The sequence below is a fragment of the Athene noctua genome, chromosome 1, assembly GCF_965140245.1.
Source record: "Athene noctua chromosome 1, bAthNoc1.hap1.1, whole genome shotgun sequence".
In the NCBI taxonomy this organism is placed as follows: Eukaryota; Metazoa; Chordata; class Aves; order Strigiformes; family Strigidae; genus Athene; species Athene noctua.
Window position 1 is genome coordinate 53,616,630 of NC_134037.1, and position 18,660 is coordinate 53,635,289.

The window sequence follows — 18,660 nt, forward strand, 5'->3', positions numbered from 1 at the left end:
GACGATCTCTTAAGAAGAGATTTCTCAGTCAGCAACCTGGTGATTGGTATATTCCATCTTGAAGTACTACAAAAATTGCATGCTTTTTTCATTCTGTAATGCCTTCAATATGTGCAGATGTAGACTTCTTCTGTTCTTCAGCGATAAATATATATTCTAGCTGCTGAGTTCTCTTGCCTATACTCTTTACATGTCACTTTTTAAACTTCCACACAACTGGTGGAGAATTCTTCATTTACTGGCATCTTCTCGTTCGCACTAATTTTCCTAAGTTTGATGGAGCACTAGATTTCCAAGAAAGAAAAATAAAATTATGTTCCTTACCTGAATTTTGTCTTCTCTGAACAGGGATCTGCTGCTCTGTCAGGACCCACCCTGTGTTGGTTGCACTCAGCAACTCTTTTTGTATTCTGGCTTCATGGGGTTGGTCAATGTCTTTCTCATCAGAGGTTTTCTGGTTGGAGAGAGAAAGAATTGCAAATGTACTCTGCCTAGTACATATTTTTCTCTTGTGCCTCTATTCCAGCAGGGTGACTCACAGTTTAAATCTGTTTATTTTTCCTTGCAATTTTACAGCTTTGCACCTCTGACAGTAGGGCCTTGAGAGACGTCTGTGGTTCCACCTACTCACCAGCCGAGAGGGCTACCAAACAGGCTTCCCAGCCGTGGTGGAGATGGGGAAAACCAGCAGTTTTCCAAGTCTGATGGAGCAGGGGATTTCCATTCAGAGAAGACAAAACTAATGAAGGAAACTGATTTTTCAGCTACAGGTTATTTTAATCTGTTCACAGCAGTTTCAGTACCACGTAGGGTTTTTTCCTGTCTTGCCTCAGAGTCCTTAGAAAAATTCTTCCTATCTGAGGGGTTTCCTATAGCTCTCAGCACTGTTAATATCTAGTATTCTGAGAGTTTCTGAGAGAGATGTGTAATGAATTCTGGCATTAACAGGAAAGGTTGCATGTTAAAGAAGATTACTTATATGGCTGATTAGTTTCAAGACTGTAACTCAGCTGCTTAAGAGGATCTGAATGTTCTTGCTGTCAGAGAAAAGGAAAAGCAAAAAGCCTTTTTATTCGTAAGACCACCATGCTTGTCCACTCTAGAAATAAGCCTTTGAGGGAAACAACAACAAAAATCAGTATTTGAGAGACTGGCAAGGGTTGAAGGAACTAAATCTGCTGTACCAAGCCTGAAAAATAAAAGCAGAACGTACAGATATGCTACCTTTTTACAATATTCACTACTTCCTGGAAAAGAGTTCTTTCATCAGTAGCGTAACTGACTTCTAGTCCTGTAACTCCAGATCTTGTGAGCAAGGGGGCTTGGTCTCTGCTCCCTAGAAAATAAAGTAAAAAAAATCATTACAATTTAGAAGGAATTCCATTACTTCAGTCAACAATATTTCTTTAGAATAATGTACAACTGAAAAGTAGTATGGAATACAACCTATTTTTACTTTTAATTTTTATCACAATTAATTCAATGAACGTATTTTATTTTGTTCCTCTTAGGTGGAAAAGTTTGCTTTTTTCACTTTGTAAAATTCTACCATAAATTGTAATCTTGCACAAATTCTCATAGATAAATAAATCTGATTCAAGAGAAACGTCACCATTTTACATGTACAAGAGTAGAGCTATTAGAAAATTATTTTTGCTATTAGAAAATTATTTTTAAATAAGAAATATTAAAGGACCATATGATGGCTCATACAGTGTTTTCATGCAAAGTATGTATTTTAATTGCTAGCTTAGAGTAGTGCTTTGCAAAATGCTTTGAAGAATGAAAATGCTACATGACACAGCATAGTCCTTTTCTCAGTACACTTCTTAAAAAGCACTTCTAAGTTACTAATAGAAATGGAAAAATGAGCAACTGCTCACTTAGTGCACAGTAATAGTGTCTATACTGATAATGTGTGAATAATAGCTAAATTCATATGCATGCAGGAACTCAGCATTTGCCTTCCATATAAAAAAAACCTCTTTAATAATACGCAACGCATACTCTGTCTTTTCATTTTCTCTATACAACAGACAGTAATATCTCTGATTGAGGCAACAATCCAGAGTTTGTAAAAGGCATTCTACGTTGACACATTCTTAAGATCTTGAGAATTAAAAAAGTGTGCTTTCAGAAATAAATGTTAAAATGAGTTCTGCAACTTACAAAGCAATAACAATACAAAAAGGAGAGAAAAAAAAAGGTGTATCTCAATGTAAAGTCACTCCACAGGGAACAGCACACATCAATTAAAACAAGGAATGTCACAACAGCATTTAAACACGTCATTTTATTTCACTAACAAAACTAGATCAGAACCTTTGTTTTTTTCAAGCTATTATTGGACCTCTTTACAGAGAGCTTTTTCTTGATAGTTTATCAGTGGCACACACCTAGGGAGCCATAGTGGCTATACTGTGGAAAATCTCAGTAAGGTAACGGAGATAAATTTTTTTAACGATAGTAACAAGCATATAATACCATAATAAACTTCATTGAGAATAATAAGAACTCAGATTAACATGATATAATATCTAAGTAAACTGGTAAAAGAAGGAGCTGTTGCCTTAATGCTAAATTTATTTTTGGTAGGTTTTTGTCCACACTTAAATTTTAGACAGTATTTTGTGGTTTAACACACATTCACAATGCCAAAGAAACCCTGAAAAAAAGAATACTTTTTTGTTTTTGTCTTTTTCTAGCCTAAACCAGTGGTACTCAACCTTTAACAGCTGGAGAGCCACTTCTTTATTAAATGGAGTTGTAGAGCACCATAAAAATCAAGTATCAACAGTGCGATTTTTTTTTTTTTTTTCCCATCATGACACTTCAATGTGTGATGATGCTGCCTCAACATCATCACATATTGATACATCACGACATGACACATCAGCATCCTCTCTCCCAGCAGCATTCTGTCTTCAACCCCTTCTGGCTGCTAGGAAGGAGTGGGGTGGAGGGGTGGAAGGGGCAAAAGGGCGAGTTTTTCCCCATTCTGCCCCACAGCTGCTGGGTGGGAGGTGATCTCTAATCTTACCTGTGGGGGGATCCCAGCAGCTCCTTTTCTTTCCCCCTATGGGAGGGGGAACTTCAGCGACTCCCACACTGCTGGTCCTTTGCTCAGTGCTCCCCGCGCTGCCTGATAGAGTGGAGCGCCGATCAGACGCCTACATTGCGAGAGCCGCCTGTAGGGCCATGAAGAGCCACATCCGGCTCTAGAGCCACAGGTTGAGTATCACTGGTCTAAACAAAGCCAAAAAGGTACAATAGAATAAGGGCCCCCGTTTAGATCCTAAAAGGATCAGATAAAACCACAAAAATAACCCTTAAGTAAAATATAAAACATACTGTCTTGCTTTTAACATTTTCTACTTGTAGCTATCCAGCAACTTGAGTAGGAAACTAAAGGCAGGTTTTTCCTCTTTATACTTTTAGAACACTGCAGGAGCTTGTCCACAAGTACTCAAAGATGTTTTGCTCATATGTTATTTGTGGTTTACAGCCCATGCAATAGTTCTTTGAAAGATATAAGCAGGAAAACTCTATGTTTAATATGGTCATTCATCCAACAGTCAACAAGACAAAATTAAATGAGCTAAATAGTAATATAGATACTCGATTATATTTTGCTTGCTACTGTTTGATTACTATGAAATAAGCATTTTTGTAAAAGATGTTAAGAAAAAAGAAATAGGAACCTTGGCTTGAGAGTGTCCTGTCTCTATCAATCACTACAGCACCAGTGATTTCTTTTTTATCAGTACTTGGCAGGGCTGTGTCTGATGAGATGCAATAGAATAAAGCACAGATCGGATCAAACTCTGGGTCTGGTTCCAAATCTCGTCTGGTTCGAGCATGTAACTCCATACTGATGAGGGTAAGGTGTTGGACCTACCGACAAATAAATACAGTAAGTTAGCATGTTTTGGAGATTTCTTCAGGAACTTTAAGAGGAGATTATTAGTGCAGATTAGTGCATTGCAGACATTTATATGGTCATATTATATTACAACTAAGAAGTCACACCTGAAAATTAATAGAAGTGATTAAACATGCATCTCTGGATCTCAGGTTTTTTTCAAAAAGCATTATCTTACAAAAAAAATTAATCACTTAATACATTTCCATACTCAGTTATTAAAATTCAGTATTTGTTTCTGAGTACTATCTTATTCTACCAAAAGCAGAAAATACAGACAGACAGAAATGTTCAACTTCAACGATTGTAAATTCTTGTATGTTTTCAAACAGCTTTGCATACTGAGCTGAATTATGTTTCTGGACTGATCAAGAACAAAGAATTACTGCTGGTCTTTATATTCCTTTCCCTCCCTCACCCAAGACATGCAAACAAGCAGGAAGACTAAGTCACTTACAGGAAGATGTGGAGAATATCTAACTTCCCCATCACTTGCATTAATGAACTTCCGCATCATCTTGCTACTGCTTTTTGCAAGAATGGTTTGCATTAAGAAAATGCTAATCCCTATAAATTGTACAGTTTTGCCTCTACAATAAATACTGTAGTGCTTTATAAATGTTTCAATGCTATGTTGTTGCTCTGTCTTGCATAATATAGTTGATAATGTGGACTAATTCTTGGAGGGATTGTAAGGGAAAAGTTACAAATATTTCTGAGTATGTAAGATGCCCCCAGGGCAGCCTGATCTCCTCTAGATTTGCATCCTAAATTGCTACAGCCATCACTGAAATGAAATTTTACTATCAAGTTCTATCAACATTTCCTGCAAAATCATCAGGTTTTTTGTGGCTTCCGCTATGTCATCTACTCAGCACATAAAACTGCTATCTCTCCATCTCATCTGTAAATTGGTCAACAGCTCATGCCAAGCCATAAGGTGGTGACTGCATGGGAGCACAGACATGCTGGCTGGCCAGTTTGCAGCCAAACACAGCAGTACTGTATTCATAAAGCATCCCTTTCTCTAGCACCAATTTTGATCTCTCTTCCCAGATCAATCACTGATCTACATGAAATATGTAGAGGCACTCCGAGTCATGTACCATTTTGTTATATGTAGTGGAAACTGGCGACCGGATTCAGTAGGTAGCATCATGTAGAGATACGGGGAGGGCCTGACTGAATGATGCCAGAATGCCTTGTTTCTTAAGGAAATGATCCATGGAAGTTGTGGTCAACTATTTTTTCCAGGAATGTTTTTATACAAAACTTACTATTTCTTCCTTCTGATCTTTCTTTTATTTTTGTTTTTTAAAAGAAGGTTTACCACCTTCTCAACAAAAATACTGTGAAATTTGGTTCAATACTATTAAATAAAGGCATTTGGAGATCAAGCTGAAACTAGGAGAGTAACTACTTAAAGTTGCAGACATCACACACACAATTAATTTTAAGTCAGGTAGGGACTAAGAGGATTAAGATTTTTTAATTCTGCCATTACAAAACTGGTCTGATAAATTATCATTTTATAAAATAATATTTAACAGTAAGTTACCTCATGTAAAGATTTTGCTTCCTGCAGGTTTTCCACACTGACTTTAAAACCGTAAGTGTTATTTAAAGATGGTCCTTCAATCTGAGAAGTGTCTTTTTTTGGAGCACCAAGGGCAGCAAACTGATTCTTATCGGGGGGGGGGGGGGGGGGGGGGGGGGGGGAAGGAAAAAAGCACAGTATAATATTGAAAAAACGACAGGTTTCTAAATTCATATGCAATATTAAATACAAATTTATCAAGGAAAATGCAAATACTACACTGCAATTACTAAAAAAAGGCTTTCACTATCTCCTCATGTCATTTTTCAACAGGGAAACAACAGTTCTTTCTGCCTTTTAGGAATAATTTTAATGAAACCTCACAGTAAAGCAAGAGGCAGTTTGAAATACTTAAAAAAACCCAAACACAGAAAAACCAAACCCCCACACATACTGGATTTCTTAGAAGCCTGAGGACAGGGGAACCAGCAAATTTCTATTCTCTCTTGAGCAACAATTCTTCAAAACCCTCCCTTTCAGTCACCACTTTTTAAGGCACTGAATTAAGATTAATTACACTTAAGCATACACTTAAACTAGGTGAATACCAGTATGTTGAGAACAAAAAAAAGACTATTGGGTCATTTTGGTAATGCACCTAGCCCACCTTTCTGTTTCTAACATGGGGAGCCATAAATATACACGTGTCTCGGTGTGTATATATATATATATATATATACACACACATATATATATAAAAAAGGGCAATCACAATAGAACTTAAAAAGGAAGTTGTAACTAAAAGGGCAAACCAACATCCTTACATGGTGTCTCTAGCGCTTCATTAAAATCTCACTACCCTAAAACATAGAGCATGAATATTCAACTTTCTCTACTCCCCCAGCAAATTAAACAGATTTCTTCTTCCTAACTTTGAGTATATACTGGTACTACTGCAATTGCACCCTACCATTTTAAATGTATTTTCAAGACCTTAACAGCAACAGAAGAAAACAACACAGAAGAGAGAGAATGAGTATGTCTGTGTGTGGCATAATAAAAAGACATCTGTACATAAAATCTTAATTTACCTTCATTTGTGTGGTTAGAAGCACTCTTCGAAGACCATCAGTATTACTTCCCCTCTTGTGGCTCAGTTTCTGGGCTTTTGGTTCTGTAAACACATATGAGTGCAAAATTGCTCAGCATCAATACTGTCTAGGCATTAAACAACAAGCTAGAAACAACCAGAGGCATTTGGTTAACCTTATAAATGAATAGTATATATATATAAACAAATACAACTTCATTCTCTATTCAATCCAAAGCACAACTATCACAATTCGGTATTTATGGACATTTAGGAATGTATAGTACAAGGCCAGTACGTTACCCAACCTCACATTATTATAATCTTTAACATCACAATGTTATTCACACTCTACGCTGAGATTGTATTTGGAAAAATACAAGCAATATAACCAACAAGAATTCAAAATTCCCCAAACAAGCTATACTTTTTTTAACCAGCACTTTAGAGTTCACATACTAGAGACCATCAGGAAGCAAAAGGGTGTTCTGCTTCTAGAATTTTTTCATAATTCAGTAGTTACTTTCACAATAACGCACAGGCCTTTTCATTTCCAAAACTAGTTTTAAATATATTTTTCTGGTGATGTCAAAAGAAATATATTTCTTTTGACATTTTGAATTATGTCAAAAGAAATGTAATATCATATACAGATTTTTTTTTTTGGTCTATCATTAGAATCACCTAATGGATTTACCTGTGGATAAAGGAGTAAAACCAAGAACTTCAGGTACTCCATCTTGATTTTTTCTCTGCACAATGGGTGTACTATGTAGGCAAATGGATTCCAAATTTCCAGGATCTTCATTAATGGGGAATGGAGATGTGTCAAAGGATGTTCTAATGTCCTCTTGGGTGGATGGAGAGTTTTGTGCACTTCCAGCAGATACTACATCATTTCCTTCCACAGAAGACAAAATAATATCCTGACTTTTCCACTCTGTGTCTTCTAAATTGGACTGCTTGGGATCTGGTGATGCTACTTGCTGCCAAGGAGGAAGTACTGGAGAATCTGGTGAACTGTAACTGACATAATAATCTTCCTCCTCCTCCTCCTTATCATGTTCTAGTGTTGAAATAAGTGTCTTGCTTTCAGATGGAGTTTTATTAGAGTCTATGTCATTTTTAGTATTTACTGAAGTTCCTATAGTGCTTATAGACTTATCACAGGTTTCCTTGGTTTGTGTTTTTGTAGTTTCTGCCACAGAAGCAGGAGAATTCTTTGTAGGCACAACAGGTCTTTCATCTTCCTGGCTAGATAAATTTAAGTCTTTAGGTGTTTTTACTACTTCTATAGATTTCTCTTCAGACAATACTTCAGAGCTGAAATTCTCAGCTGCCTTTGCCAGCTCAGCAGGATGATTCTTAGGCAATTTCTTGAAATGTTCATATTCTTCTTTGGCATGAAGCCATATCTGAACTTGCTGTTGGCTTGGAGCACACTTGCATGGCATTATGACTATTTTTTTGTCTTCACTAGTTTTATGGCTATTACTTTCTCTTTTATTAACAGTAGAGTGACCATTACGAGGAGGAGACCCTGGCCTAGGACTTCCTGTCATTGCTGAAAATGCCGTCTTCCAGAGTCGTAGACCTTCTAATGAGAAGTCCCCCTCAAACTCAAGTAGGTCATTTGGAAGTCTAGTTTCCACTGTGAGAAGCCGTCCTCCAATCTCCCTGTGAAGAAAATAATTTGAATTATTGTTTTGCTCTAAACTGCATTACAGGCAGTCCTCAAGATGATATACAAGCAGAGTCCTGCTAACTAGTTTTCTCACTATGCAATTCCTGTGGGCAGTATTTTTCTTGTACAAATAAAGTAGGCACATTCCCACTTACTAAAATAGTATCAAGCAATAAAAAAAACGGGTATTTGCACAGGAAGTACAGTAATTTTCAACTGCAAATGTAAACGTATCAGATGGGATCTTTCATGCATCTGTGCCACATAACAGCATAAAATTGTTTACAAGACTAAATTATACTTAATATAATCACAAGCATATGTAGACAGAAATGCATTTAACACAGTACCTTGGCTTCTCTGGAGCGTCTGAAGGATTGCTGCAAAATGGTTCCTGATAAATTGTTTCTGCGAGATCATGGTCTAGCAAAGTTGCCATGATTTCTTCACGACTGGGTGGGGACATGAGAGGCTTAAGAATGTGAGCAGTACGAGGTGTAAAACTTCCATTCTTTGATTGTGAGGGAGAACTGGTTGATCTTGGTGAACTATCTGGAGTTGGAGTTAACGCCTCATTGTTTCTCGAAACATACAATTCTAAATCCTCAGAAGCTGCATCTATAAGTTCACCATCAGGAGAAGACAATATGGATGCAAAAGAGGTATTAACTGTATCAAGTGGTTGACAGGGTTCAAAAGTGGTTTCTTTTCTAATGTGGCTTTGAATCCAGTCTGAGCTGGTTGGCTGAGGAAGGTTAAGAAATCTTTCTTTATTTACTGTATTTCTATTCAATTTGAATTTTTCATTTAAACAGACCTCAGTCTCTTGTGTACAAGAGGTATCAATAGAACTAGGTCTAGAAGTTGAAGGATGAACATTTTTCCTCCATTGGCTATGGCAGTGGTTCTCATTATCCACTGAGGTCTTCTCAAAAAGTTCAGGGCTCAGGGAACCAGACCGTACCCATTTACTTGTGCTTGAAGAATGCTGCTTTTCCTCCTCAGATTTTTGGTCATTATGACACAGAAAGTCATTTTCTGTTGTCTGTCCAGAACCAAGATCTTGAACTGCATCACTCAAGAATTTCTGGGGCAAATTTTGATCTGCTGGTACAAACTGACTTGCAGAATAAAAACTGCAAAATCCAGTTTGCCCAATAGAATTAATATCAAAGTTGTAATTGTGGTCTGGAGACAAGCTATCTTCAAGTGAGTAACAGCTTTCAAAACCAGGGTCTGAAAAAAAAATGGGGCTGTCATCAGACACAGAGTGATCAACGCGACCAGTGATCTGCTGGTTTAATGACTCCATTTTTGAAAGTTTTGGTGTTTTTTCTTTAGGTTTTGTATTCCTGGGAGCACGGGATTTTCTTGGTGATGTGATTGATCGTGACCTTTTGATTGCTTTATGCTGTTCAAGAGGGCATGGCATACTCCTGCTCAGCTGTGTTTTAGCTAGTAATGGTTCCTGTGTAACATTTGCATTCTGAGCTTTCTGCTGTCTCTTCTGGAGCAACTCTTTCAAAACAGCTAGGCCGGACTGTCCTTCACTGAATGCTGATGGGGCCACTATAGTTCTATTTTTATACTGGGAGATGGGTTTTGGTTGCATGGTTGTTTCTGATGTAGACCTTTGTTTTACTGTTACAGGTTTAAAATGTGACATATCTAAAATAAATCCTCTCTGGTTTTGCTCCCAATTTAACTGTTTCACTGGACTCTTCAAAGATGTTACAAAACAGTTCTTAGGCAACTGAAGTGGCCCAGGGCTTTCCTCAGATGACTTAGTAATAGAAGAACAAGGATCAGAATGCTTGGATGCCTCTGGTAAACAAAAAATCTGCTGTTGATTATTGTCTTTACAATGCAAATAGTTAGTGGCATGTAACTGATCCATCTTTGCTGTGTCCAGAGAGTCATGAGTTTCATTTAATTTCCCAGCTGGTGGTAAATATCTGTTTTGCAAATTTTTTATCTCTTCTGCTTTTGCAGAAGCCTTATCTTTAGAGATGCGTGCATTCTGTGTTACCTGAGCTGAATGATTAGATGGATCAAATATGTTTTGAATGAGAGCAGAATCCTTCATTCTAAATACAGCACTCTGAGTCCTGGGTCTTTGAGAGCTCATTTTTGGTACTTCCCTTCCAGATGCCACAGGAGTAGATGCAAAAGGTGAATGAGAGTCTTCTCGTGGAGCTGGTAAACACTGTGCATCTACAGGCTTATCAATTTCCATCAGTGAATGAAAACAGCCTGATGAATTACCTTGTGCATCAGCTGTTGAAGGGAGCTGTGCTGATGGTAGATATCCTGCTGAATAGCCAGGAAGAGGACTGTCTTTCCGGTTATGAAGTGGCTGTGAGTTGACAGAGTTGTAAGAAATCTCAGGCAGATCTTGACGTTTCAGCAAAAACTTTACTTCTGCAGTAGAACGAGTATTTCCTTTTTCATCTTTAAATACAACACGCTTTCTTGAGGATGCTTTTTCAACTGCTTTTTGTCTTTGCTTTGTTCTAGGTTTCTTCTTTCCATCATCTGCTGTTTTATCAGCCTGATTAATCTTTTTCTTTTTCTTGGTAGACACAGTGGGGCTAGTAAATTTCTTTTTACATTTCTTAACCTGAGTTTTTGCTCGACTATTTTTTCCTACACTAGAACTAACAGTCTTGCTGTTGTACATATTGGGCCCCCTGCTAAATAAAGCTTCTCTGTCCAGGTTGGTCAAAATTTCTTCTGCTTTTGGGTCAGTAGGAGACCAGCAGCGAGGGGGAGATGTGTTTACTGGGCTTGTGCTTCTCTCAGAAAGAAAACCTAATTTAGACATAACATCACTATAGTTATAGTCACAGTCTTCAGCTTCAGCATTGTAGGATGGTGAAGGAGGAGAAAGAATTGTATGAGTCCTTTTTCTGAAAGATAAAGTTTTTTTAATATTTTTACTACCTGTTTTTTGTGGTTTTCCAGCTTTTTTCTTGGTTGACTTATGTTTTGCTTTCCTTTTGTGACTTTTCTTTGGTGTTAGTGGATAAATAGGATATTTGGTTGCAGGAGAGTCAGGAACTTTTGGCCAAAAGTCCTTTAAAGGTGCAAGCTTTTTATATAAGTTCATCTTTTCCTCTGTGAGTACTACTCTTTCCTCACTAGAATCTACTTTCCCTAGTTTAACAAGCATATTTTTTCTCCCTCTAAATCTATTGATGATAATATATTTAATAATAACAGGTGGCAATTTTTTAGAAAGTTTTCTACGCTTTCGAGACTTCTGAGACCCATCCAAACTTTCAACATTTTCTATCGGTTGAGGTAGATTAATTTTTGAGTTGTGTGCGACAAAGCTTGATTCACTGTCTTCAGTCTCATAATTTACCTTCCGTTTCGTTCGGAGCGTATATTTATTCCCACATAATCCAAACGACTGCTCAGTTTCAAGAGATCCATCTGCGAACTGGCAGTCAGTATAATTAGCAGTACTTGTAGGCATTTTGTTTTCAAAAGCCTCAAGAGGAACTTGAACTAAGTCACTAGGTAAAGCACCATCCTTATCAGGAATGTTACTACAAGCATTACCTTGTGTATAGCAGCTTTCCTTCACTGATGCAACATCATTTACACATGCAGGCTCCTGATGATTGATAAAACTATGTTTCTTTTTATTCAGCTTCAACCTGGACTGTTTGTTGCTTTGCTGTAATTTATATGTCACAGGAGCTAACTTCTGTGGTCGACTGAGACAATTAGAAAGAACAACACTAGGAAAGAACATATAATGTGCTGCTTGTTGACTGAGGCTTGGCTTTTCTGCCTTATGTTCCTGAAATTCTTCATACCTAATTTTAAGCTTATTAAGGCCACCTTCATCAGTGTTATTTTCAAGTGAATGTACCACAGTTCGACTGCCTCCTGAACAAGACACCAATTCACAATTTTCTGTAACTGTTGCTGGAAAAAAACTATTTATACTTGCAGTGCTGGATTTTTCATTTACTTCAGAGGACATTTTACCTTTGGAGTGGCTTAAATCAGAAAAGTTAAATAAGTTTTTATTCAACATGTTGTCACCAATGTGGCGGCCCACATGCATAAAAGAGACATCCTTTTCAGCCTTTCTGATGCTAGTATACTTCCTACTAGGTATCTGTCTGCTCACTGATGAAATATCATCTTCATACTCAAAAATATTATTTTCACATGAAGGAACTGGGAGAGCATCTTTCTTGTTACTCTCTTTGTGAGAGTTTTCTGCATGGGTACTATTGCTGAATGGAGTTGGGTACTTTGCTGAGTAAGTGCTTTCTTTTGTAAGAGAATGGACTGAAAGTTCAGGTCTTGTTTCTGTGTTTGGTTGTGAGAGGTCTTCTACTAAATCTTCATTATTCAAAACATGGTTAGAAAGGGCACTTGTGTGTTTACACTGAAAAGTAATTTTAGCAGAAGATGGGGGTTCTAGCGTAGCAGCATCTTTGTGAAAGATTGAGGTCTTTACAGACATTTTGCTTGTTGCAATGACGGAGGAGTGAGTTCGAGAACTTTCATTATTCAAAGGATTGTCTGAAATGGAAGACAAGCAATTTTACTCTAGTTTTCCTGTAAAAAAAAAAAATCACCTAAGGCATTAACCATTTTAATGACATTTTCCAGAAAGCCCTCCCATCCAAAGAAGAAATAAATCTCTTCTAAATCACACTGCATTTATGAACGTGACAACTACAGGCCCTGAGTACATGAGCTGCTTTATCAAAATCACGCCATCAGTACATTTGTGTCTCAGCTGTTGTCAGTTACTCCTAAATGCTTACATACAATTGCCAAAGATTTCACACTAGTTTTCTGAAAGAGGTTTCTAAAAATCACTTTCAGATAACTGAATACAAACGGACTATTTCTAGAAAAGCTTGTATCCTGCTTTGCCCCTGAGAAGTATGCACATTCATTGGCTCTGAGAAACAAAGAACAAACTTACGTAGCTTTCCCCATATAGAAAGGTCCGTGCACAAAAAGCTAAAGTACTATCTTAAAACATGGCAACAGCTTTGTATTAACTGTCCTGTGCACTAAGCATAGGTATTTTGCTGCACTTTTATAAAGCAGAGCAATCCACCACCCATTGAGACATTTATGCAAGGAGCTCGCACCATTTCGTTAGATCACAAACTCATATCCATGCATTAACATTCCCACGCAGATGTGACCAGCATGTGCTGTGGTAACTGTCTTGGGCAGACTCATCACATGATACATAGGACAATTTCTCTCTTTCTTCCATACGACCACTGCATTTACTGCAGGATAAGTGTTGACAGGCAGGTGGTAAGTAACAAATTTAACAACTGGTTTGCAGCAACCGTGTGCTTGCTTATAACCACAAGGAACACCAAGTAATCTGAAGGAGTTTATTCCTCTGCAAAGAAGCAGTTACCACATTGCTCCTGGCACACAGCAATTAGTTCGCGTGTCCACGTCTTTAGTTGAAATGCTGAAGCAGGATAAGAGTTACAAAACATGCTGTATGACCTGAAAGCACACACTGCACACTGTTGTACTAGACAGGGTATCCTTTGGGCCTTTACTGTCAGTCTCAACCAATTTGGGGATTATCTTAGATTCATGCTGCCTTCAGTTTAGCAATTTATTTGTTGCCAGGTGAGCAAAATAAAAAGAAGTCTCAACCTGTTTCTAATAACATTTTCTAATGAGCTGTGAAACACAGCTGGGAGATGCTGCCTATGATTTTTTGAAGGTAGGACTCCACACAAAGAACATGGATGATTAACTGAAAACCCAGAAAATGGGAGTCTAGTGAAGTGTCAGCGAACACTTGGAAGATACCTGACTATTCAGATACAGAAACTGCAAAAATACATGTCAGTCAGTCAGATGTTATGTCAGATTCATGTGTGGATAAGCATTTTCTAATTTAGAGGAACTGGACTGAGATCTGTCTTGAATTTACAGTATCTCTTATTATAGAAGTTGATGTGAAAGTTCACAGTAATAAACTCATTCTAGGCTATTATTCTTCTGCACGTGGTATTTCATATACTTAAAATATTCTAAAATTTAAACAGCGATTTAAGATACAGTCTCATTAGCCAAAAGCATCACATTTTACATTAAATTACAAAGTCCTTCAAATAAGGAAATTACAATTTTATATTCTGCAAAACGAAATCATATTAGTAGTACACCATCACATATTAACCCTACCATTATACCTATAAAAGCAAATGAAAAGCAAACTATGCTTTAATCAGTGAACACAAAAGAATAGCTGTGGTTGTCTATGTAATAAGATCATATAGCTCACTTTCTCTACTAAAGAATTGCTAATAGATACATTAAGACTTACGTATTTTATATACTAATATATGATATTTGTTATTTTTGTCAAATGGCTTCAAGAGTCATGAACTAACAGAGAAATTTTGTAAAGGATTACAGTCTTACCCCAAAGAACATATACAGTAATAGGAAACTAGGTACATGCATGAGCACAGACGAGATTTTACATTAACCAGTTTGTAGTATGGATTAAGAAAGAAGCTTCTGTACAAAGTGATGTTAACCACAAATTTCTAATTTTAAAGGAAATGAAGTATGACTAATACAACATTTCTAAACAAAGAACAATTACTGTTTATTAGACCAAGAAGAAAAGTGAAGCTAATACTGAGAAAACCCCGGGAACAGTTAAGTATTTTCCCCCAGAAGATCCATACATTTTACATAGCTTTGCTCAACAGAATTTTATAAATACAAAAATATGTAGATTGTCTAATGAAACAAATAATAATAGGTATATATTTGCCTAATCTCAAAGTATGCATTCTATTAACTAAGGTTATTTGATCAAAGACAGAAGGTTATAAAGAGATGAGAAGAGATATCTTTATAGATTAATTTTTTATAGATTTTGAAAGGCAATTTCTTCTGCATCAGCTTTGCCACTGCATAGCTTTAACTCATGCAATCCCATGATGTGAACGTGCAATCTGCTAAAACAGGCTCAAACAAAGGTTTGCTATATTTTAGCATGTGTGGCAAATAGTTGCAAAGCAAAGAACCATTAAACTTACACAATAATACATTTACTATCTACAATGAAATCCTAACAGGATAAATGCTCCTAGAGAATCATTCATTTTAACACCATATTTGCATAACAAATTGTAGCAGAAAAATACTCCTTGCAACAAGGTAACTATCTTTTCCATAAAACTAATTAAACAATGCTTTTTTCTGATCATTATTACAATAGGAAAAGCAGGTTTTGGTAATTAGTAGAGGGCATTAAGATTAAAATATTGCTGGCTTCTAAGGAAGATGTTAAAGGCTTGCTTTGGCAATCTGTTGAGAGCATTTCCTTCCAATTGAAACAAGAATTGAAACCAGTTAGCACTTTTGAGAATTAGCAAATTGATCTGAAACAAACTATGACCCTGGTAATAATGCAACTTCCAAAGCTGGTTTTCTATTTACTTACCACCATTTTCATCTGCAGTTCCATCTAACTGAGGTATAGAGAGATTAGTTAGGAGCATATTGCTACCACTCCACTCCATTTCTTCCTCTGAAGATGAATCCTCTTCTGTTGAACTTCGATGCATATTTTTGCCAGCTGACCTAGAGAAAATGAAGGAACGAATTACTGCACAATACTTCTCACAGAAAATACCAATAGCCACAGGAAACCTCAAAATCAAAGGGGTGTTGTGCTATATGGTTGTGTAATTTGGGGGAGCAAAGGGAAAAAACCAAAATAATTCTTCCATTTCTCACTGAGAAACTCAAAATACTATTCAATGTTACTATTTTAAGCAAGAGTGGCAGCCAACCACTTAAAAACTCCAGACAAAACCAGCAGGATTCACTAGCTTAAGAAGTTGGAAAGAAGGAATTTAGATGTGTAATTTTATTTCAATTTTACTGAAATTTAATTTTATTGCTTGAAAGTGCTTGAAATTTGAACAATAAACCAACTATGCAAAATTATTTTAGTTTAGCTCTTAGCAAACAGATGTTTACCTTTTTTTAAGGAATCTTTACTGTATTACAACAATTCTCTCTCAGCAGGCCTAATAAAGCACAACCACAAAACCAGTCTTTGTTTCCATCCCTCCTTGAACATTCTGAAGCTGCTGTTACTAATACTTAAGCTGCTCAACTGTTCTACACTCCCATTTTTACAGTCACAAATCTGCTGGGGAAAAAAAAAAAGTAGTAAGTTTCTAGGAACTTTTCATGTTTTTAAAGTGGCATGGTTTTACATGGGGGAAAAAAAGAAAAAATATATAGAAAAACACAAAACCCAAACCCTCTGGGATATTACAACCCGAGAAGCACTTAGGAATATGAATTTTTCTTTAAAATAAAGTGTGAGATGGACATAATTATTCATAAACTCTTCTGTGGCTACAAGAGAGAAATACAGATAAATATTAAGGAACTGAGGTTTTGATGGGTTTTTTTTGTTTTGTTTTTTTTCTGTTTGTTTTTTGGTTTTAAGATAATATTAACCTATTCTAGTAGCTTGATATATCAAAGCATTATGGTGTAGTACCTTAAAAGGTATAAACACGAATGTTTTAAATGTTATGTACAAGGAAAACATTCTTCATTACGAGGGTGTTCGAACACAGGAACATGTTGCCCACACAGACTATCCAACCTCTATCTTTGGAGATACTCAAACCTTGACTAGACAAGGCCCTGAGCAACGGATCTATCCAAAGCTGCTTTGACTAGGGCACTGGACAACACAGCATGCAGATGTTTCTTCCATCTTGAATTATGCTATAATCCTACACATGAAGCAAAATCTTTGTCACCTTTAGTAAACCCAGTCAGGCTGAAGACAACTTCTGCAGATAGTAACTTGGACATCTCTGCATTCAAGCCCATCAATTTAGATTCCAGGAAAATTTGTGTAACACAGCACGATACCACCATACACAAACCAGTCCAGGTCTTGATGTTCTTTTTTTCTCCAGTTCAGCACAAATCAAACCCAAGCCATTTATTTCAGTCAGTAGGGTGGTGTTACTCCTCATTATCTCAGTGTACTTTTTGAGATAACAGAAGATTGGTGAATACCCATTAACAGAAGTGATAATATGGATGCAGTACAGACAGAATGAGCCTGAGTGGAATAAGGTTGGATACATCGTCAGACTTCAACTGGATCTTTATGCATGGGCAAAATCATGCAGGGGGGCAGAGATACCCATGCTCTCTTCTGAAGTAAGTCCAAATTCTGCAAAGATCACACTGAAACAAAGTTTGCAATTCCCTCTGAACATGAGCTGACCCCCTGTGGAAGCACCCTGGTATGTACATTCTCCCTAGTGCTTTCTATCTGGGATTAAAATGTAGGCATATATGAGCAAGTTATTTGTAGCCAGCTCAAGTGTGATGAGTTTTTTAATAGGATTCTTTACTGCATAGAAGCAGTTAACTGCTCCAGGACCCTACCTGACTCCAGAAGTTGTACAGTTGTGCCCATATAGGGCTGTGCTTGAGCTAATAAATTCTGCAAGATATAGGCTGGTTTTACACAGAAACTACCACTAAACTGAAGATTAACATTAAGTGTTTCAGATTGAAATTCCAACTTTTCAGACTGCTGGGAGGGAAAAAAACAAAGAAAATGAAAGGTCAGAAAGAAAAAGTAGCTTTAGAGAGATTCATTATCTCTAGGACTAGGAGACTAACGATCTAACTTCTGATTCTATTACAACTTTTCTGTATGTCTTCATGACAGAAAAGATTAAATATTTCTGTCTCTCAGGCTCTCCAAATCATAGTATAATTATGACTTCTGATGTAAAAGAACATATCAAAATGCTATGTCTGCGAAGTCTCTTTCAAATAGAATCAGAAATACCAAAAGTTCTGCCCAAGCAGGGGTGAACAGGAACTGGATATACCTTCTTCCAATGCCTGTCAGTGCAAACAGTACAAAAGGTCATTACAACCTGAGAAGGTGTTCCAAGAATCTTGGCCTTAAAAATATTCAAGCTGCTGACCTTTAGCAGTCTAGCAGAGTGAGCAACATTCATATTTTGATTTAAGCTTTGAGCATGCAAACAAATGGGTGTTTTTCTCAGGATTCTGGGTCAGTCCTCAAAAAAACACGTCTTAAATATTTAGTTCAGTAAAAGTTACAGACACATGAGATGTACAAGAAACACCTTAACATTTGTGTTACATCCGCGTTTTTTGTATTTGGACTTGTAGGATGAAAAACCTATTCAATTTTTCCTCAAACAGCAAACTAGAAGCTTAGGTCTACCCAAAACTAAACATTTAATGTTTATTTCCATATAAAACTGACGACTCACAGCATCATCTGAACAACTACATTCTATCCTAAGATCTGCACAGATTTTTCCAATGCTCTTAACAGAGACCTGTCTACCGCTCACTGGCCT

General features: G+C 36.9%; 1 protein-coding gene across 1 annotated transcript in view; it reads right to left on the bottom strand.

Moving 5' to 3' along the window:
- Positions 1-18,660, bottom strand: part of REV3L (REV3 like, DNA directed polymerase zeta catalytic subunit) — a 132,180-nt gene that overhangs the window by 33,232 nt on the left and 80,288 nt on the right. The window contains exons 12-18 of the mRNA XM_074896170.1: positions 15,714-15,853; positions 8,584-12,781; positions 7,247-8,226; positions 6,551-6,633; positions 5,481-5,606; positions 3,702-3,894; positions 1,225-1,336 (exon numbers count right to left, since the gene is read on the bottom strand). Coding sequence (XP_074752271.1) covers positions 1,225-1,336; positions 3,702-3,894; positions 5,481-5,606; positions 6,551-6,633; positions 7,247-8,226; positions 8,584-12,781; positions 15,714-15,853 — 5,832 coding nt within the window. The remainder of the gene's footprint in view (positions 1-1,224; positions 1,337-3,701; positions 3,895-5,480; positions 5,607-6,550; positions 6,634-7,246; positions 8,227-8,583; positions 12,782-15,713; positions 15,854-18,660) is intronic.